Below are 23,198 nucleotides of genomic sequence, written 5' to 3'. Positions count from 1 at the left end.
AACCTGCCGGCTCACGTTTTGGGACGTGCTGCAGGGCTCACAGCACAGGCAGACACTCAGGCTCCAGTATTGATGGTGCAGCATGTTTCAACTCGGAAGCTCTTACACCACGGTCCCTGCTGTAGTCCCCATTCCACTCTGCTGAACCACGGTACAGTCCACCTCCCCTATACCCCTTACATCTGCCCCATGGGACAGGGCGTGGGAACTTTCCATACCTTCAATGGGTTTGGGTACAAAATGTGACGAGGGTTTGGTTTTTTTCACCCGGTTCCCCTTCATAATTTGACCTTCTTTGTTGAGCCCCAGGAACCACGCTCGTCCAGACTCCTGCTGCCGGTACAATGTGGAAGAATAAATAACGTAGTAGTTTTCAAAGACCGATTCCTTAAATTTGCACTCTGGTGTGAAAATCTCCTGCAGGGAGAGAGAGAACACAAAGCAATGGAAGGAATTAATCACTAATCACTTAAACCAGGCATCACTGGGAGATAATCAATGTTCTCTGTTATTACAGTCAGTTTAATGAGAGAGAGAGCAGTAATATAGAGAGAGCAAGAATATGTAGATCTAGAAACTATCTCCTAAAATGGAAAGCTCTCTGGCTGATTGCGAACCACACCCCTACGCCATCAGGAAAGCTTGCAGTAGATGTGCTTTAAAAGTGCTTGCACACCCAGCGTGCACAGCTATGGGCCATTGCTCATCCAAGCCTGGCTCAGCGTGTGCAAGGAGCCATGGAGAGCTTTGGAAGCCCTAGGGCTGGGTGTTTCTGGAGGAGCAGTCTGGACTGTGTTTGATAATTGCTGTGTAAAAGGAGGGCTGCAGCATCATGGCTCCGTCACTCCTCTTCTTTTCCAGTCACTGCCTGGCCTCCCTTACAAGGTCTGCAAGCGTGTGGCTGCCAGCATCAGAAACAGCGATCTCACTAAACATGTGCAGAATCCACCTCTGGCAAGAGGCCGCTGTGAAGGGAGGGGGTGCAAGGGATGAGAAGAGATGGGGCTTTAAGCCACAAATTGCATTTTATTTATTAAAAAGTGGGGCACTGAGGAGATGAGGGAACAAAGCCTGGAAATGTTTGAATACGAAAGAAAATCAGATAAATTCAAACTTGTTTTAAAATGTAGCCATTTTCCCAGTTCCAACAGCTGGGCTCAATCCTGAGCAAGAGGCGAAAATGACTAGAAAGAGACAGCATTCGAGCCCTGCTCCTGCGACAGCCCCTACAAACCCGTTAGTGAGGCTGCCAACATGCTCTCTACATACCACATTCAAAGGGAGCCTTCTGAGCTTTCAGTATCACCCCGGGTTATAGTACGTATCCCCAAGGGTTTGGGGGGATTATATAAACTATTGCTGGCATGGCAATAAATCTGATATGCAACAGACCTGCACTGGCAGTCAGCCTTGAAGCCAGAGAAGATCAAGTGCAGCAGAAAATGTCCAGTACCTGGCGGCATGTAGTGAAGTCGACACCAATTCTCAGCACCACACACACTGAAAACTCAAAAAACCAACCCAAATCAATGGATTGTTTAGCCATGTGTGATGCAATCTCTCTGGTTTCCTTAAAAATTAGTACTTCCGAGGGTGAGAGGAGGGGATGCAATGGGACCGAAATGGCTTCCCCAGTCCTTTAGAAAGGTGTATGAGGCAGTTTTCCAGTTATCAGTGTTTCAGGCGATCTCCCGATACCGATTCCCTATAGTCACTGCTGTGATGGGCAGTCACAAAACACCCGACTTGGAGTACACAGCGTACGTGGGGTGGAGACACAGGCTTCTTCCATTGGGGTTTTCTCCCTTAGCTCCGCAGTGTCCTGTTCTGTGCTCTAAGATCCGTGAGAGTTGAGTGTTGGGCCACACACGCTAACAAAGAAGAGAGCCATTATATTTCCCCAGTGCTCACCCCTGTAAGATCTCAAAGGACCTTACCAAGGCGGGGAAGCATTATTATCCCCTGAAACTCCTGTCATGGTCTGCCTCAATCCTCGTGCTCTCACAGTTGGACTGGGAGTGAGGGTTCCAGGGGGTTAGTCCAGATTTCACCTTGGGGAAATCATTTGCTATGTGACATTGGGCAAGTCATTTCCCCTCTGCGTGCCTCAGTTTCACCATCTAAAAATTGGGATATAGTGCCCCTCTCCCTTCATAGGCTTATGGCTCGGTGTGTAGTCAGTAATGTTTAGACACCAAGGGGCCAGACTCTTTTAGAAATACTAGCGATCGGATAGACAGATTGTATTTAAATCATCCAATTATTATTATTTATTTGTATTGTGGTAGCCACTAGCCTCATGGTGCTAAGTACAGTACAAACATACAACAGAAATGGCCCTGGCCCCAAGGAACTTACAACCTAAATCAGAGTAGATTTGTCCCTTGCATTCACATGCTGCTAAAACAAACTGCTCTCCTGTAAAAGCAAAATATATTAAAAATGTAAAGGAAGGTTGTAAGGCAGCAAAATAATCATGCAGGAATTGCAACACAGGAGTCCATATTTATGCTCTTTCACTGATTCCTTACAAAATGGGCTCAGTTCATGATAAAAGACAAAGATGTTTCTCTCCAACGGCCACTCCTGACAATGCATCCTGGGATCTTGAAACCCACTGTGATCTTTCTGACTCAGACTTTGTCACTGGCAATAAAGATTCTGCACCTGTAACTTAGCTGATGCCTTTGTTGATAGTAAATAAGGCAGGCCAACATCCAGCTCATTCTCCCAAAACAGCACTGGCTCTGTGAGGGGAAGAACAACAAAACTTTGCGTTAGGCTGCTCAGTGAGCAAATCTGACTAGAAGAAGCAAAGGATGTAGATATGTTGGGGGGGAAAAGTCCATTTTTCCAGTTACTTACCGGACATGGGACTAGATTCTGAAGTCACTCACACCTGGGCAAATCTGGAATAACTCCAGTTGCAGCTGATATCAAAGACTCTTCTGGGGAAATGCGAAGTGATTATAAAATATAGAGAGTGTCTTTGGTATCCCCTGGTCAATAACGTAAGTAACAAAGAACAAATGGGATTTAAGTTACTTTTCCAAGGATGACAGCATATCCTGTCGGGGACGGACAGACAATCAGTTTCTTCGGCTTGGAGGTGGTGGTAAATGTCACGCCCTTGAGTGTTCTCAAAGCACATCTATGTTATGGCATAACGTTTCTGGTGGGGCCATTCGCTGATGTCCTTGAGGATGCTGATAAGAGTTGATTGAAGCTTGTTCAATAGATGTCCTAACAAACTTGACATAGGCGGGCTCTTTCATCTCAACTCTGGGAATAGTCTATGATGTGTATTACTTTTAGCTGCTAATTTTACTAAGACTCTTGAGTGCTACAAAGCAGGGGAAGGCTATTAAGATAATACCAGCAGACCCTCTACCAGCTTTACTGTCAAAGTTAATTATATTAACTCAAGCAAGGAACTGTTGTTTCACTTATCTCAGTCTGAGTAGAGCTGCAAAGAAAGGGAATAACTGCAGATGTACTTAAATGGTTTCACACTAATAGGCTAGTTCTTACCACAAATACTGCACTGACTCAACTATCTGGCAATTTCGGGGTTGGTTTTTTTTATTGTTTTCAGAAATGCAGTAAGCTACTAGCCTGAGATGGAAAAGCTGGGGTGGGGCGTGTGGCCTTTTTAAAAGTCAAGTTAGTGCTGGTGAAATATGCTAGGTGGGCCCCCCTGGAGGCAAAGTGCTCTCCCAATGCAACAGGGAGGGCACCAGTAGCACTGGTTTCCCACACCATCCTCCCAAGGTGTCTCAGTCCTCCTCTTTGAGGGGTAACAGGAAATCTCCAAATCGCCCTACCTAGTGTGACCCCTGCCTGCTGGGTGTGTCACTCTGACCCCTAGCCCAGCTAGAGGTTGAGGAGTCTGCCTCAGCCTTGGTTAAGAGTCAGGTGGCTTTTAATTCATGCAGTAGAGCTGGGGTGGGCAAACTTCTTGGAAATTGTGTGGTGGGCCATGAATGCTCATGAAATTGAGGTTGGAGTGTGGGAGGGGGTGAGGGCTCCAGCTGGGGGTGCAGGCTCTGGGGTGGCGCTCCTCTGGGTGAGGAGGCTCCGGGCTAGGGCAGGGGATTGGGGCACTGGAGGGGGTCGCGGTGCAGGCTCTTGGGTGGTGCTTACCTCAAGCAGCTCCCAGTCTCCCTTCTCCAACTCCTATGCAGAGGCACAGCCAGGCGGCTCTGCGTGCTGCCCCATACACAGGCACTCCCCCTGCAGCTCCCATTGGCTGCTGTTGCTGACCAATGGGACCTGTGGGGGTGGCGCTTGAGGCGGGGGCAGTGTGCAGAGCCCCCTGGCAGTCCCTACATGTAGGAGCTGGAGAGGGGACATGCCGCTGCTTCCAGGAGCCGCGCAGAGCCACAGCACATGTGGACCAAGCAAGCCCCGGACCCTGCTCGCTGGCAGGAGCTTGAAGGCCGGATTAAAACATCTGAAGGGCCGGATGCGGCCCCAGGCTGTAGGCTGCTCACCCCTACAGTAGAAGCTCCTACACTAAGCTTCAGAAGTCCCAGGTTCGATCCCAACAGTCATCGGTTTTACTCTTGCATTTGGTACAGCCATTTACACCTCTTCAAAATGGGAAGTAAACACTCCTAAGTCAGCTGCTTACATCCACTCTGCTCAGGTGACAACAACAATACAGGGTGCAAGTTGGGAAAGAGTCAGGGAAGGAGGGTTCAGCTTTTGTCTTCTGACTCTTGGGGTGTTTTTTATTCATGAATTCATTCCCTGCCGTGACTCCACTGACTCCCAACACTCGTTTCACACTGGCCCCCAAACAGTCATCACATGTTAAAGACTACAGATGGTTTTAAAAAAAAATTGTTGAACCATTTTTTGGACAAAAACCAGCTTTTCGAGAAAAATAAATATTTTTGCAAAAAGATTTCATTTGGTTGAAATTTTGCAGATTGTTTGGGGAGAGGGGGAAAGGACACAAACAGTCCAAAAAAATGGTGACATGTTTTTGGTTTTTGAACAGTGAAACTTCCTACTGAAAACCATTTGAAAAAATGGAATTCTTTTCAGCTGGTGATTTCAGTAATAAAACCAAAACAGTTCAAGGAATTTTTTTAAAATGAAATTTAAGAAGTTTCCCATGAAAAATACTTAGCATTGTTTGCCTAGCTCTGCTACTGATTTTCAGTTCTCAGTTGCTTGGGCTGGATGAGAATCTGAGACCCAGGAGTGCAAAGTTCCATACCGCAGTCCAATTCCCCTAGGACAGTGGTCCTCAAACGTATGTGATCGCCCCCACCTTCTTTGTGCCCGAACCCCTACCACACAAGTTCTTATTCCGATATATACGGGAGTGGTGCTTCACTCAAATCAGTTTCGGCTTCTTTGTTTTTCACTTGAGGTTTTTTTTTCCTGCCAACGATCCATTGTAATAAGAGCAAAAGCAAAATGGTGACTGTGATCCATGCCTAAAATTAAAAGTGCACACCGCATCGTAGCAAACCGATTAACGTCCCGATGGCAACGACTTTGCGTAATGCTCTGCAAGGTTAACAGAAATCTGTTATTTAGAGTCAGGTGCACAGCACCATCTGAGGACCTGACACGTCTGGAGGAATCAGCTTGCTAGTGATGCATTTGCTGTGGGGAAAATGTTTGCAATAAGTTTTTTTTCCTAAAGCTTCTCACCTCCTGCCCAGAACACATTCTGCTCCCCCGAGTTTGAGAACCTCTGCCCTAGCAAAGCTGCAAACTCCCATAAAAAGAGTGAGCAGATTTGCTATTTAAAAAATAAATTTTGATCTGATTTGTGCTATTTCCTTTGAAAAATACCTATCTACATGGCCACCCAGATGTTTGTGGAAGATTAGATTAGGGAGCTGGATCTTTATTCCGTTGATGCCCGCACACTCACCGAAAACAACACAGGAATCTGTCTGGGCTGCTTGCACTCCCAGGGATTAGCTACGTTTCGTTTAACGGCCACCTGACTGGGAAGAGATTACAGGGCTCTGAGGCTGCGACACCACTCATTGAGAAATGACTCTAATGTTCTGTGAATGAGCAATGCGGCTGGACTGCACAGGAACTGCAGAGGGACTCAGATGTATGCATGGCAGCTCCAGCACTGCTGGGAAGGCGCCACAACCACTTGTGCTAGTACCATGAATCGGACACAATCACAGAAGGGAAGTGCCATGAGGCTGGGCAGCCACCAGCTAATCATTGAGCAATCATTCTGCTGGAGAGCATAATGGCAGGGCAAAGCGGGTGTCACACTCCAACGGCGTCGGCATAACAACGCCACAACGTCAGGCAGCGGGGGCTGCTGCTTACAGCAGAAATGCAGTGTTAGCCCCTGACCGCCCTTGACTCTCAGGGCTTTGCAGGAGGCAGTGAGGACTGGTATTTGGCACCTGAACTGAAGTCTGGGGCAAGAGCTTGCCACTTAGGGAGTTTTGCTAAATTACTCTTCCTTTTCCTTCCCTTCATTCATCAGTAATGCACATTCACTGATGGCTTAGCTGCAATAGCTCTCCATACGGGCCTAATCCTGGCCGGTGCAGGGCCAGCTGCAATTCCCACTCAAAGCAGCAGGAACTGCCCAATGCAATCCTCATTCACATCAATGGATGTCTTTCCATGGACTTTGCTGGCTGTTGGATCCAGCCCCACATGCTCAGCACCTCTCAGGATCAAGCTCCCATTCCCAAGATTTTTGAAATCACCGACTAGAGAGAGCTTTTTGTAATTCAGTTCTCCCTGCGATATACACCGAAAGGAGAAACAAATGACTTCATGAAATCAGTCGCTGAAATGAGCATCAGTAAAAGAATGCAGCCATTCTGCAAGTAATATATGGCATTGTTTAGGGAGGGATCTGAATGACGTGCACTGAAATGGCTAAATAATGTATTGCAGGAATAATGTTTTTGCTTTGTTCAGACTATTTACACGCTTCTCTTTACTTACGGAACTAGACTTGGGCCAGATCCTCAGTGGGTGTTAACCAGCAAAGCTGCACTGCAGTCAGTGGCAGGAGGATGATTTATACCAGCTGAGAATGTAGTTAACATTTTTTAAACTTCTGTTAAATATTGAGAATTTCCCACGTGTATTCATCAAAAGTAACGACTAGTAATCCTAGTAAACATCTTAATTTTTAGCATCGTCTATGCTCATAAGAGCTGCATTTTGCTGAGCTTATGGAGGTGGCACTAGACATTATGGAAGCACCTTTGCCATGTTTCCATAAACACTTCTCCACCCAAAAAGAAAGGATAGATTTGTAGGGCAGTCTTTATTTCACAGGGATTTTTCTCCAGTTACAGACTGTGGTAAGTCTCCCACTCACTTCCATGAAAGCAGGTCTTCAGGAAAGCCACACTAAACGTTGATCAGGTTGAGGACACAGATAGCATTAATATCATTTAATGTCAGCGTGTGCGGTGCTCTATGGATAGAATACAGACATGGTTCCGACCCAAAAGGATGTGTAATTTAGGGTTTGGTCCTGCATACCCTGATGAAGGGAAATGGTCTTTACTCATGCAAGTAGGTCTTGCTCACATGAGTAATCCCACTTAGGAAAACTGGGGTTGTCCCATGGAGAATTATGCCAGACAAGTACCCCACTGACTTTAATGACTTGACTATACCCATTGACTTCCATAGGACTCCACGCCTGGGCAAGAATCATAGAATCATAGAAAATTAGGGTTGGAAGAGACCTCAGGAGGTCATCTAGTTCAACCCCCTGCTCAAAGCAGGACCAATCCCAACTAAATCATCCCAGCCAGGGCTTTGTCAAGCCAGGCGTTAAAAACCTCTGAGGATGGAGATTCCACCACCTCCCTAGGTAACCCATTCCAGTGCTTCACCATCCTCCTAGTGAAATTGTTTTTCCTAATATCCAACCTAGACCTTCCTCACTGCAACTTGAGACCATTGCTCCTTGTTCTGTCGTCTGAAACCACTGAGAATGGCCGAACTCCATCCTCTTTGGAACCCCCTTCAGGTAGTTGAAGGCTGCTATCAAATCCCCCCCTCACTCTTCTCTTCTGCAGACTAAACAAGCCCAGTTCCCTCAGCCTCTCCTCATAAGTCATGTGCCCCAGCCCCCTGATCATTTTCATTGCCCTTCGCTGGACTTTCTCCAATTTGTCCACATCCTTTGTGTAGTGGGGGGCCCAAAACTGGACGCAGTACTTATGATGTGGCCTCACCAGTGCCGAATAGAGGGGAATAATCACTTCCCTTGATCTGCTCCTACTAATGCAGCCCAATATGCCTTTGGTCTTCTTGGCAATAAAGGCACACTGCTGACCCATATCCAGCTTCTCAGGTCCTTTTCTGCAGAACTGCTGCTTAGCCATTCGGTCCCCAGCCTGTAGTGATGCCTGGGATTCTTCCATCCTAAGTGTAGGACTCTGCACTTGTCCTTGTTGAACCTCCTTAGATTTCTTTTGGCCCAATCCTCCAATTTGTCTAGTGCACTCTGGACCCTATCCCTACCCTCCAGCATATCTACCACTTCCCCCAGCTTAGTGTCATCTGCAAACTTGCTGAGGGTACAATCCATCCCATCATCCAGATCATTAATAAAGATGTTGAACAAAACCGGCCCCAGGACCGACCCTTGGGACACTCCGCTTGATACCAGCTGCCAACTAGACATGGAGCCATTGATCACTACCCGCTGAGCCTGACAATCTAGCCAGCTTTCTATCCACTTGTAGTGGGGTGGGTACCCACTCCTGCCCTTTGGGACTTAAAACAGCCCAGGAGAGAGCGGTAGCTGGGGCAAGAAGCCTGGGCTGATTGGGGAAAGTAGGCCCAGCCGTGGCCAGGTCCCAATCAGGCCCAACTGGCCCCTATAAGAGGCAGTGAGCCAGGAGCCCAGACAGTCTCTCTCTGCCTTTAGAGGGAGAAGGGCCTGGCTGTAGGGAGCTAGAGACAGGGTACCTGAGTGGAGCAGGGCTGGGGAAAGGCAGAGGAGCTGGGGAAGCTCCAGCCTGGAAAGCCCCAGGCTGTGGCCTAGGGTAAGGCCAAGAGGCACTGGGGGCTGCAGGGGGCTGCCCAGGGGTAGGCAAAAGCAGCAGGTCCAAACCCCTTTGCTGATGATGAGTGGCTGATACTGCAGTCTGACCCAGTGAACAGGGGCTAGATGGAGACTGGGCGTAGCCAATACTGAGGCAAAGTGGGGATAGTGGGGTGGGGGTTCCCCTGGCAGGGGGAGACCCAGTGAAAGGGGCATCGGGGTCCAGGGAAGGACACGGGGGTCAAGAGGACAGGCGGATCACCGGCCAGCAGAGGGCGCTCTGGATGCTAGAATGAACTAATTCCCGAGGACGACCAGCAGGAGGTGCCACGGGGTGAGTCCGGCCCGTCTACACCACCTTATAGTCCATTCATCCAAATCCATACTTTTTTAACTTGCTGGCAAGAATACTGTGGGAGACTGTATAAAAAGCTTTGTTAAAGTCAAGATATATCACATCCACTGCTTTCCCCATATCCATTGAGCCAATTATCTCATCATCTAAGGCAATCAGGTTGGTCAGGCATAACTTGCCTTGGTGAATCCATGTTGACTGTTCCTGATCACCTTCCTCTCCTCCAAGAACTCATCTGAGTTTTCAGGACCCAGGATCTCTTGATACCAGAGCATCTTACTAATGGATCTTACTTCTAACTTCTGACCTGACCATTGTCACTAATACTGTCATCCTGTGCATTTTTTAAAGTGCTTGATGGAGTAAAAGAGCCCAAACCTGCCTGATCAGCGTTGACCTCAGAGGGGCTGTACATGTTACAATCCTGACACTCACAGATCGTCCAATTTAACAAAAGCAGACACAAAGGCTGCATGCTCTAACTCCTCTCCTACAGCCGAACCGCTCACTTCCATGGCCAGCAATGGCTGTTCATACACACATACAGGTAAATTAGAGGCAGGTGAACAGGCCTGGGGAGCTCACAGACTGGGATTTGAGGACTGACAACAGAGTGGCTTTATGTATAGCATTAGTTCTGAGCTCACAGCATAGCAGGCAATCTGATGGCAAATGTACTAACCCAGAGAGTTTGCAAATGAACTATTTGATCCTTTACTTCATTTCTCACTAAAGATGGGCCCAAATTAAGATCTATGATCAGGTCCAGATTTTGTCTCCTAGTGCCCCAAAACGTAGAGTATGTTTGGATTTAAGGGGCTGGTTTGTCCCCTTCATGCAACATAAACTTGGGATCCAAATAAAAGTCCAGATTTTAATCCCTCTAAGTGATTGGAAGACATTAGAATGAGACCAGAGCTCCAGTTCTTAACTGAACTTAGCAACAGAATTCAGTGCTATGCTTTAAAAAAGCAATTGCCTCTCAGGAAATGAGTAATCGAACAATGCAACCACCACAACTGCCTTAATGATCATTTGGGCCTGGGCAGATTTCAGCACAGATTCTGTTTTTCAATTACTTATCTGAGAATCCCAGCACATCCCTTGCCTCCGCTGCATTCTGGTTATCTGACCAAGTGTCTGAAATAGTTAATGATGCTATAAGCTGCTCTGCCTCTGAAGGACTAGCCGGAAACACCTCTCTGCACTCAGAGCCATTGATTACCAGGCTGCGGCAGGAGGAGAAAACAAGATGCGGTGTGTGACAGTTAAAATGGAGATTCTTAAATCAGGCGAAACAGAACCTTATCTCCCAGCCTGCTGAAGCCTGCAATGAACACTGAGGAAACGTAATCACGCAGAAACCCTAAACATGAGGTGAGAGCAGATTATTTTATTCTGTAAGCTCTGTGGGTCAGGGACTTTCTAGTCTGTTCAGTGCAAAGCACTGGGGCCACCGAACCAGACTGGGGCCTCTTGGCACTGCTCCGATATCGATATTAATAAATAATCTTTCATAGAACCTGAGCTCAGATTCACAATAGTATTTACTTTGCTGTATTGTCCTAGAGGCTGTAACTGAAATCCAGGCCCCATTGCACAGGGTGGTGTATGTACACGTAGAAAGAGACGGCCCACGGCCCCGAAGAGTTTACATTGTAAACAGGCAGGCACAGAGGAAGGACAAAGGGACTGTTAATTTCCCTATTTTACAGGAAGGAAATTTGAGCACTGAGAGATGAAGTGACTTGCCCAAGAGACCATGGCAGGCTGCACACTGAACCCAGACCTCCAGCATCTTAGACTAGCTTAGTCACAAGGCTACTTTTCCCCCCACTAAATGTAGTTGTAAGTTTACACTGATAACCCAGAGCGTTGGAGAAGGAGATGGATTTACGATTGTGACCGCCATGTAAGACATCCTTGAAGAAGGCCATGAGCAACTTCTCACTGAACTTAGTGGCAACACTCTGACTTCTTCGGCTGTTACAACCCTATTGTGTTTATGCTGTCACACAGTGATGATGATGTTTCACTGGCCCTGAAAGTGATTTCAACTCCTTCCTCTCCCACAAACACCACTCACAGGTCAGAGGGACACCCCAATGAAATTAGGATAGCCCCCAAAATATCATGATGGGCACCATCCATGCCCAACGAGAGGTAGGAATAGCATGTAGACAACATGTGTTCGTCTTTGTTTCCAGAGATACAGTCACACCGAGCTGGAAAGAAAGAGGGTGAGAACTCGCAAACAATTTTCAGTGTAGTCTAACTTTTGAAGCAACGTGTCACCTGGGCAAAAGAGAACAGTACCTGCTCAGGAGCTCATGGGGCCTATTACAGCCATAAGCGTCTGATGTACTGAGAGATCCTCTTCGCTTTGACTCTCAAATTCAAACTGTCGGGTTCAGTGGAGACAAACCGTCACTGACACACTCCCTATCTCTTCTAGTGCTGAAAAGATCTCCTTTGCCTTAATCCCAATTTCGAAGCTCTCATGGCCACGGCTGGATATCCAATTTCCTTGCTGCTAAAACTTTCATCCTGAAATATACGGTCCTAGATCATTAATGTTTTGACAACTCACTGACAGACTGGCCACAGCTGACCAGTTAGCTGCAGGTCTTTCAGTCCAAAGCATCAGGCAAGGCCAGAGTGTGCTTGTATTGGACAGACAAGGTCTAAGAACCAAAAAAGAAATGTTACAAAGTCTGACAGCCAGCAGGCTTTGGGCTTTTCCCCTCCCTTTGGCATGCTTCCCTCCAGCGGGGCTGGCTGCTGTGTAGACGGAGGAGATCCTGCATGGAAGGGCTGGGGCGGCACAGCTGCATTGGAGGAGCCAGTGGCCCCACTTTCTGCTCCTTTCGCTGCTGCGGTTCCTAAGTCTCTGGTGCAGCGGGAGGAGGACAGAGCCCTCCCTCCCCCTAGGTAAGGGGGCTGGATCATGGGATGGGGACGGGGAGAGCATGGCGGCCCTGGGCTGGGGGCAGGGAAAAGTCATATGGAGGGTCACGTGTGGAGGTCATGTGCCTGTGTGCGCCTCTCCCACCCATACCAGTAAGAAATAGATTTAACTTGCGCCATATGTATTCACACATGACAAGTGCGTTGACTGGATTTTTGGGAGAAATGCTTCCACCACACCCTGTGTATTTTGGGGGCAACTAGGAAAGGAAGGCGATTTGGGGTTTGTCAGATCTGAAAATACCCCTTTGGGGAGTGACCCACAATGGAAGTCCTCTTTATATACAGCTTAATCTTGGTCATAGGGGACTAAGGTACCTTTCTGCTCAGATGCTTCCAGATGCCGATTCCTGGAGCACTAGGATCTATTCCCAAATGACTCTGAACCTGGCCATCACACCGTCTGCTTCCCCACCATTCAAATAACAATGATTATTTCCTGCACACACTTCTGATCCTTTCTTCTCTACTTCTCATTGTTAAAGGACACGAATACCCTTATTATTCCACGGTAGCAATGTTTCCATCCTGTGAAATACTAAACATTATATGTCTACCCGAGTCACCATTTTATACAAAATCAATGGCCCAGAAATTCCATGACTACTCTAGGTTTCTTAGATACAGATCGCATCGTGCAGTTGTTTTAAAAAAGTACTTAGAAATTAAATCTTTTTGGGTTCCAATTTAATTGACCATAAAAATGATTTATTTTTCTGTCTCCCTTTGGTTACCTCTTATCTCACTGAAGGGGAAGCTAGCAGTGCTGCTGTAGCCGGGTTGGTCCCAGGATATGAGAGAGACAAGGTCAGCCTGGTAATATCTTTTATTGAACCAACTTCTGTTGGGGAGAGAGATGAGCTTTCGAAGGGAAGTGGCATGCAGAATGTCATACAAGGACAGAGATTTAGAGCCAAGATAAAAAAGGGACATGCCATTCTCCAGTGGGTGAACTCTACAGTCATGATAAAGTGAGCAAACAGAACCAAGGTCACTTTCCACCTGGCAGCCCGGGGAATCCCAGCGATGCCACTCCGCTGGAAAGCTCCAAGTGCTGTATGGCAGAAATCAATTTCATGCAGTCATTTTCTGCACGTCTGTTACCTTCACTATGCTGCAGTCGCATACTGCTGCGTGTGTGACTGCTACCCCCTTGAGGGACACACCATGGAGCGAACCAGGAACATCCAGAACTGATGGCATAAGCGGCTACACTGTAATTTTGGCTGTAACAACTCCAGCCCCACCTCCGACACACACACACACACACACTCTCTCTCTCTCTCTCTCTCTCTCTCTCAGACACACACACAAACACACACACACACACGGCTGCATATGCAACCAGCAGCAGCAGCTCTTAAGCAATAATGATGTACAGTTAGGAAATGAGTTTGGAATCAGTTTATGAATGGGCTGAAGAACCAAACCTATATGTATGGAGCCCCCCGAGTCACCCCAGATAGCCCCCGGCAAGTTCTCTGCTGTTATCTGAAACTGGCTTCTCTACTTTGAAAGCTCTTTGCTAACACAGCCTCAGACCCATGTATGTGCCGATTTTTAAGAAGAATATGCTCTGGTGTGCGATGCTCTCCAGTCTGAAGTGACTATGCTCAGAAATTCAGACCTTCAAACATACGAGCTGGGAACAAACTAGCATTGCCAACACTGAAGTGAGCCTACTGATATTCTTCTTACAAGAGGAGCCGAACTCATTTGCTGCTGCTTGTCCATTTTGCTCTGGAGTATCTGCACAATCATAATGGGATGTACCGGCAGCAATTGCTGAGGCAGGAATGGAAAGCAGGCTGCATAACTTCCAGACAGAAAAGGCAACCAGCAGTTTAAATAGACAGCCCTCCCTAAACACCACCCTTTTAAAAAAATGAGATAACCTCTCTGATTTTGCTGTATGAAGAAATATGGGCTAATCCCTGGCACCTGCACAAACCAAATGTTAAAGAGAACCTCTCCGTTACTGAGCAACTGCTCTCCCAACCTAAAGCAGAGCAACAACTACAACAAAACGGCACGGAACTGGCTGGATGTCCAAGAGACGAGATGAGTGAGACATTTTCTCTTGCCACATGCAGACGCCCCCTCCGCATTTAAGAATATGTTACACGTCTAATTAAAATAATTCTTGTATTTCCATTCCCACTGCAGCCCTCCATCCTACCCTGCTATCTTCTGCAGTGCAACCATGCTGGTCTAGAGCCAGGAGGCACCTGGCACAAGCAGAGGCAAGGTCCCCATATCAATCCTCGTGGCTAGGAGGAATGTACAGTGCATAACAGTGGAGTGGAAAAGTGGGGCCTGGAGGACACAATCTGGGAAGGATCCAGTGTGGAACAGAAGCTCAGCGATGGAAGCAGTGGCTGTAGCAGGACACTTGGTCCTGCCAAACCGTAAATTTGACTTTATCATCATGAGCTTCAAATATATTCCATCCTCCGTAGCCGGCAGGGCGAGGAGGTGGATGCAGACATGGCTGAGGAGACCAAAGATCTTCCTCCTTCTTGGAAGGCTGGACTCCGGCCTGCAAGGGCAGAACAGGCTGTGGCTGACTACAGCTTACGGCAGGTCTCCCTGCTGGCTTGTGGAATGTTTAAATACAAATATAATCCTTAAATACCAGCTCCCCTGCAAGAAGAGCAACCGAGACTGTTCTCCGAGTTTCCCTGACCTTGGTGATTCCCTGACAGAATCCTCCTCTGCATTTTAAATGCTGCCGCTGTATTATTGATGAAGCTTTTCATCACGCCTGGCGAAGAGGCTTGAGAGAGTCGAAGTGTCAGAGATTGGCTATTCGGACAGGTGACAAGCCCATTTCTGCTAAGCCAACATTTTTCAAACCGAGAGTCACTGAGCAACGGCACTAAAAGCGAGATGAGCTGAAAGCTAAAGATCACATCCCGGTTCCCAGTTGGGTTCCTGAGCATCCCCCGCCAGCCTGAGTGCTTTCGTGTGCCTGATTAATTTAAATGGGGAGCTTCTGAAAACACAAAGCATAACACTCAGGTTCCAATCAGAGCGGAAAGGGCCTGCCCCTGAGAAGCAGGGATAGAACGCTGAGCTGCACTGCGAGATATTTACTCTTCCGAGGTTTGTTTCCGGGGCTGGTGTTTTCACTGTGCAGCTCTTTAAACTGCAACAAAACCTCCAATGCAGAGTGGAATCTCTCTCTCAAAACAATCACTCCCTGATCGTTCCTACCAGCTGCACTGTGGATGCATCTTGGATGGATGGATGCAAAGTGGAGAGTTAGGCAGAGGGGAACAGCAGAGGGTGACCCATGCTGCCCTAAGGGCATGACATCCAGCTTTGGGACAGGGGCAGAAGAGAGAGAAAGACCACTAGACAGATCCGCCACTGGTGTGGAGGTGCGTGAAAAGTGCTCGTGGGACATGTAAACTCTTCAGGGGAGCAGCCGTGTCTCCCCTACACAGGGCCGACCCCCTCTGGCTGCAACTGCAAGAGAAACAATAATGCCAGTATGTGCACCTCCTTCACGAGCAAATGGGGTTCCCTACCCTCCAGGATTGTCCTGGAGTCTCCAGGAATTTAAGATTATATCATGTGATAAAACTGCCAGGAATACATCCAATCAAAACCGGCAACACTCTAGCAATAGGCAATGGGAGACACCATGTACGAAAGATGAGAGAGGCCTGAAAACAGTGGCCTGTGCAGCTGTTCGACAGCTCCCTTCATGTACTTTGACAGCTTCTAGTTTGTAAAAAGAAACAATCGACTTCGCACCACTGATCTAGGCACAGGGCTCCCGTAGGTAATCACACGGTCCTGTTACTGCCACCCTCATGCTTCCTCCCACCGTCTCTTGTTATTTCCTATTTTAGATTGTGAACTCTTTGGGGCAGGCCTGCCTTGTTCTGCAGGTCTGCCCAGTGTGAGTGCTAGTCATGGGGGGGTTGCAATTTGAGACATAAGTGCCCCATGCCTTGTGTAACAGGTAACACACCACGTGGGTGCTTTGACACTGGGCTGAGTAAGCCAGCCTACACTGGCTCATGGGTTACTGTCTCCTCCCACACCCAGCTGACGTGCTTCTCTCCACCCGTTGTCTCTCTCAACATGCATGGACTCTAAGCATGTAGGGGCAGGGACTATCACTTACTCTATGGATGTACATTCCTTAACATTAGGGGGCCCCAATCCAGGTACTACTATTGTCATCATCCTCTTATCCAGCTCTGATACAGTGCTTTTTTTCAGGAGATCTCAAAGCACTTTACAAGGCAATTCACTATAATTATCCCCGTTTTACAGATGGGAAACTGAGGCACAGAGAGGGGAAGTAATTTGCCCAAGGTCATACAGCAGGCCAGTGGCAGAGCCAGGTCTCCTTTGAACCTAGATCTCCTGAGTCCCAGTCCTGCACTCCATCCACTAGTCCACACTGAAATATCAGCGACTAAAAGAAGTGGTTATTCTAAAACTCTTTCCATCGCATGACACTTATCATATGAGATCTCATTTTGCCTTGAAACAGGCACCTGTTTTTTTTTAAAAGCACACATGCATTCAGTAAGCTGTAAAAGAACAACTTTATTACCACGGATTTGCCTCAAAGGGTAAAAGTGAGCCAAAAATCAATTCCAGTTTGCTGACAAAAAGCAAAATGCTAATCATGGTGTTAGGGAGCTGACATGTCACTCGTTAGCACCTGCATGAATATTAATGATTTTTACATAATACCTCTCTTCACTCGCTGTGCTGCTCCTCAGCAGAGCCAGGCCCATGTCGCAGAAACTAATCCACACAGACCTGGATTCTGTGGGTTCAGGGACCCTAAAGATCTAAATGGTTTGGATTTGATTGGACCCAGTTTTCCCACGGTTTAATTTTGCTCTAAAACTCATCGAAATGAGCCAGATCAGAGAGCTCCCAATCTGTATGTGCAGTGACACTTGTGAACAAACAACTCAAGCCTGGACTTCTGGATCTAACAGCATGACCTTCACTTGCTTGAACCAAAGGGTCATGGGGCCAGAATTACTGAGGTATATCGGTACCTAAAGATACAGAGAGGTGCCTGACGGGATTTCAGACGCACCAAAGCAGACTGGGCATGTAACTCACTGAAGCACTTCTGAAAATCGCACTAGGCCCTTTTCTGTGGAGGCCAAAGCAGATTCATAAACATTGTCTAGCTACTGGAAGGGACAAGGACTCCTGTGAGTATGGATTATCTGCAGACAGGTTCATCATCGCAAAACAAGAGCACAGTCAGCAACCAACCAGAGCTGGTCAACCCTTGTTTCCAGACTTTAGCTGAGTCTTGGCATCTCAGACATGAATGAACCATGATAGTAACAGATTGTGAGCTCAGAAGAGACCACTGTGACTATCTAGCCTGACCCCTGCGTAACACAAATCGCAGAATTTCACCCCCTAAATCAAGCCCACATCTTGTGGTTGAGCTAGAGCACATGTTTTGAGAAAGACATCCAGGCTTAATTTAAATACTTCAAGAGATGGAGAATCCACTATCTCCTGTATCAGCTACAACCTCAGTGGGGCACTTGAGTCAGTCAGCTCCAGAGTACTGAATAATACAGCAATGGTATGAAAGCATTACTGGGCTTTCCATTGTCAGTTGTTTTTCAGAATCTGTTCCACAAAAGACTTCAAACTTTTCATACCAATTTGGGATTAAAACAATGGTTGAGAGGTCAGAATTAACAGGGGAGAAATTCCAAACTTCACCCAGCTCTCGCCAGAGACTATGTGGCTTCATGAAATTCCAGGTGCCAACTCTGAGCAGCCCAACGAAACAATGAAGTCCCATATGACAGATGGCATCTTCTGCTATGGAGACTGAGTGTAGATGCACAGCGACGAAGGATGAACACTGACATCCCTGTGGCTCTGACACACCATAATAGCACTTGCACCAACATAAATCTGAAAGGGCCAAGTCTTGGCTGTAGTGGGAAGCTAGGGAAATTCCTTCCTCTAAGCCTCTCTATGCTCTGGCTTTAAACATTTGCTAATATCATTGTGAAGAATGTCCATCTTCTCCTCTGTTCTGGGGTGATTTTCATTCTCACTTGTATAATGCAGCACAAGACACACTTCTTCACTCTGCAGCTCACAGGCAGTGTTTGGCATCTTCCCTTCGCCCCTGCCTGCTGCTTCTAGATAGTTCACAAAAGACCCCTGTAAAAAAAAGGTCCATTTTCATCACCAAGAGTCCGACTCTCCTCAGGCTGTACTCCCCAAACCCCACGCCATTCAGTAACGTGTTCTGATGTAACTGAGGGCAGAAAAAGGCCTGTGCTTTCAAACGAGGGTGCGAGTGAGGCACTGAAGTGCAGATTTGTAGGTGTAAACATGGATTCTGGTGCCTAAGCTTAGCGCCTGAGTCTGCAAACGTAGAACTAAGTGCTTTGAGCCGCGCAGCTTTCTTTGCTGTCTGTGCTGGCTTCTCCGTAAATACGTCTCCTGCTTGTAGCCTGTGCTCTGAGCATCTTATTTTATTATGCCATCTTCATCTAAATCTTTCCATCCCCTCACTTAAAAGCTGCCGAAGTAAATGACTCATCTGAGATGATCCATCTTGAATGCCATATGGGCTGGCTCTTTGGAGGTGGGGTTTTGAAGCCCGGGTGAGATCTGGTGGGCAGCAGAAAGCACAAACCTGGGCCTGGTTCAGGTTTGTTAATGAACCTGGCATCTGCAATGCAAGAGGCTCAGTGTCTGCCGGGATCCTCCAAGGGGCTCTTTCTAACATTCAGGTGACTGGTTTTTACTGGTGTTCAGGATAAGGGAAATTTCTCAGAGACACTGATCTTACTGGTATCAATTTTAGGAAAAGTACTGGGCTGGATCAGTCCCCTTCTCCCCTGTCCCTCCCATCTCCGAGTGTCCAAGATCCCTCTCCTGTGTGGCTCCCCCTCTCCTCTCCTCACATACCACTCTCCACCCTAGCCCTTTCCCTACAGCTGAGGATGGGCACAGAGGGAGAGGAAGAGATGGGGATAAGAGAAAGGTGTGCACAGGTCCCCTTCCCCCTGCCCCAGCCCTAAGGCCCTGCTGCTGAGGCTCTGAGCAGCATTGCCAACTCTTGCAACTTTACTGTGAGTCTTGCAACCTTGTTCGTAATCCTCACCTGCTGGAATCAGGAGAAGCCAGCAGAACCTCAGCTCTCTTTGAGCACGGAATTAAGTTTCTAGCGCTTATGGATGTGGAGAAAGGCTTGAAAATGTGCAGTGAGTGGGGCCCTAATGACTCAGAAATTGGAAGGCAAGCACCCACATTGCATGATTAGATATTTATATCTGAGATACTGCACCCCAGTGTTATGGTACGAATATGGCATAACTAAGATTTGTTTTATGCAAGATGGGTTATGTGAGGTATCACTGGAAAGGTTATGATCTACTGAATGTGTTTATCTGTATCTGAGACTGGGAATATTGACTATGTAACAATTACAACTGGGTGTGTATTTGGGGGAATGCTCACCAGACAGTAGGCAATCAGTCTCAATGGGCCATTAGGAAGAACAACAAGCCTTGGAAGATACTAATCTCTCACCTTCCTGAGAAGCTCCTGGGGTTGCTGCTTGGACACTACAGGATCAGGTGATCACGTCACCTGGTACTAGACTCTCATCTTGGGCTTTCAGTGTTTTTCCATTAAGAGGGGCTGGGGGATCAAACTGGGAAACAAAAGGTTCTCACCTTATGTAAATTCTATTTAAGGTCGGGAAGTAAGGCAATCAGGACTCTTCTCCACTGCCTCCTGGGCCAAGAAGGAAGATGGCTGAAAACACCTGAAGGGAAAGGCAATATGATGGGGACTAATTTAGCTACAACGAGTCAGGAAAAAGATCTTGGAGTCATCATGGATAGTTCTCTGACGATGTCTATGCAGTGTGCAGAGGTGGTCAAAAAAGCAAACAGGATATTAGGAATCATTAAAAAGGGGATAGAGAATAAGACTGAAAATATATTATTGCCTTATATAAATCCATGGTATGCCCACAACTTGAATATTGTGTACAGATGTGGTCTCCTCACCTCAAAAAAGATATTCTAGCACTAGAAAAGGTTCAGAAAAGGGCAACTAAAATTATTAAGTATTTGGAGAGGGTCCCATATGAGGAAAGATTAAAGAGGCTAGGCCTCTTCAGCTTGGAAAAGAGGAGACTAAGGGGGGATATGATAGAGGTATATAAAATCATGAGTGATGTGGAGAAAGTGGATAAGGAAAAGTTATTTACTTATTCCTATAATACAAGAACTAGGGGTCACCAAATGAAATTAAAAGGCAGCAGGTTTAAAACAAATAAAAGGAAGTTCTTCACGCAGTGCACAGTCAGCCCGTGGAACTCCTTACCTGAGGAGGTTGTGAAGGCTGGGACTATAACAGGGTTTAAAAGAGAACTGGATACATTCATGGAGATTAAGTCCATCAATGGCTATTAGCTAGGATGGGTAAGAAATGGTGTCCCTAGCCTCTGTTTGTCAGAGGATGGAGATGGATGGCAGGAGAGAGATCACTTGATCATTGCCTGTTAGGTTCACTCCCTCTGGGCACCTGGCATTGGCCACTGTCGGTAGACAGAAACTGGGCTAGATGGACCTTTGGTCTGACCCGGCACGGCCGTTCTTATGCTCTTAGCAGTCCAGGCTGAGACGCGTCCAGTCTGTAAAGAGAAATAACTGGAACTCTAAGCTTCAGAAACTCTGCAACCTGCCTAAAACAATGTTTAGGGTGAGAAATTACATTTTGTAATCTGTTTCTTGAGCGTATTAAGCTTAGTTTTTGTGTTCTATTTGCCCAGTAATCTGCTTTGATCAGTTTGCTATCCCTTATAATCAAAATTAAAATTTACCTTTTGTAATTAATAAACATATTTCTTGTTTATTTCAAAACCCAGTTTGTGCAATACATATTGGGGGGGCAAGGGGGGGCACAAAGCTGTGCATCTCTCTCTCCACATTGAGGGAGAGGGCACATTTTTATGAGCTTGCCTTGTGCAGATCTTTCTATACAGCGCAAGACAATATTATTTGGGGGTTATACCCCAAAGGAGGCGTGCACGTGAGTGCTGGCTACTCCCCCAGCTAAGTCCTCCCACACTGCTGGGTCAGCAGCTGGGTATGGCCTCACCTGTGTGTGTGCTGGAGAAGGCTTGAGAGCCTAGCACACCAAGAGCGGGGAGTGGGTGGGCTCAATGGGACCCCAGTACATCAGGTGGCACCCCAAAAGGGTGGCCCAACCCATCCCAATATCCGTCATCATCTTTTGGGGCCAAAGTTTCTACTGCTCAGGATTGGCAATACCGGGCAATAATTAACGGAGCCCATGACAAGAAGTGCTCTGTTCATTTATTTGACAAGAATCATTTGGTTTTAATTATGCATGTTAGTGATGCACAGGATTCTGGGGGCTCTTCCACTGGAGTATAGTCTGCAAAGCAATTTAATTCTGAGCAATAGGAGGTCTCCCTACTGCACTGTCACTGCTATTTACTCCTTGCTGAGACACAGGGAGGGAGACTGGCATGTCTGTGAGCAGCAAGTCTGCAGCCCAGGAAGGTTATAGTCCGTGCTGCACGGGAATAAACACACGTACGCTCTCACACATCCGAAGTCAAATTAACTATGGGTTACTCTGGGCACAGGTCCACTGAAGCAATTAAACCAACTTAAAGCAGGGATGAATTCGACCTTGTATGGCGGGTGGGTGTAATTATACCGACAGACACAGACATTACAGCCACCAGGGTTAGTCTGTGTTATCTAAGTTTTAGGTGAGGTTTGCATGGTTTTCCAGCCCCTGAGCTCACAGAGCAGAGATAAGTCCATTTTCATTCCTCAGCAGCCTTGCTCCTGGCTGGTGGTGAGTTACCTGCACCTCTGCTTGTGCGGCCGGAAGTGGAAATGGTGCCAGCCAGTGATTTGCCAAGTCAGAACAGACTGAACAAATGCACTGTGGAGCTTCGATCACTTTGCCGTTCACTTAAACTACCTGCTCAGCCTTATCTGGCCAGGGTTATGCTGCTGTCTCAGTGGTGGGGCGGATAAATCCACAGGACTGAGCAATATTTTCAAAGGCTCTGCTGACATTACTTCTCAAAACAAGTTCTCCAGGCACTGCATAAAAAACACAATAATGCACTGAACGCTACAGACCTCAGATCTCTTCCATGTCACAATGGTCTGAAGAGGGCGTGTGCCATCAATAACATTGGGACCTTATTTAGATCTTACAACGGTTTCATTTGGCTTCAACGGGGTATAATTTACACCAGTGCAACCAGAACAGAATCTGGCAGATTTTCTTCTCTAACTGCAGATTCTTTTTTAAATGCAAATTCCTTTATTGAACATAGGATCTGGCAGACAGGATCATACACGTGTTCTATCTCACCTGGGGTCTTGTCTCTGGCAGTGGCCAGCACCAGCTGCTCCAGAGGAAAGTGTAAGAACTCCACAGTAGCAATGATGGGCCCTTCTGGCCTTATGATCTATGAATCCACGCTTTTCTAAGTTACCCAGTCTGCTTCTCCTCTCACTCAGGCTGGTTTTACACTTATGTAATGCAGCCTACTTCATTGGAAGTGCTCTGATTTACAGGAGGCTAAGTGAGGAGAGAATCAGGCCTGCTGATTTTTTTCCCCCTGCTCCTAATTGTTACACACCTAATTTTAACACACTGATCACTATCATCCCCATGTTTCCATTCTACTCTGAATTTCCCCTCCTCTCAGGCCAGATGTGCACTATAGACCTATATCAGTCTAACTACGTCGCTCAGGGTGTGAAAAATCCACACTCCTGGATGACAGTTATACCGGTCTGCACTCCCTGTATAGAC

At 47.1% G+C, this 23,198-nt stretch overlaps 1 protein-coding gene across 3 annotated transcripts in view; it reads right to left on the bottom strand.

The window, feature by feature from the left end:
• Positions 1-23,198, bottom strand: part of FGF12 (fibroblast growth factor 12) — a 306,312-nt gene that overhangs the window by 9,025 nt on the left and 274,089 nt on the right. For all 3 annotated transcript variants that reach the window (XM_030576185.1, XM_030576184.1, XM_030576183.1), the window contains exon 4: positions 219-417. In XM_030576185.1, the coding sequence (XP_030432045.1) occupies positions 219-417 (199 nt within the window). The remainder of the gene's footprint in view (positions 1-218; positions 418-23,198) is intronic.

Source organism: Gopherus evgoodei, chromosome 9, assembly GCF_007399415.2.
Source record: "Gopherus evgoodei ecotype Sinaloan lineage chromosome 9, rGopEvg1_v1.p, whole genome shotgun sequence".
NCBI classification, from domain to species: Eukaryota; Metazoa; Chordata; order Testudines; family Testudinidae; genus Gopherus; species Gopherus evgoodei.
Note: the sequence above shows the minus strand (reverse complement) of the source record. Positions and strands in the feature narration are given on the sequence as shown.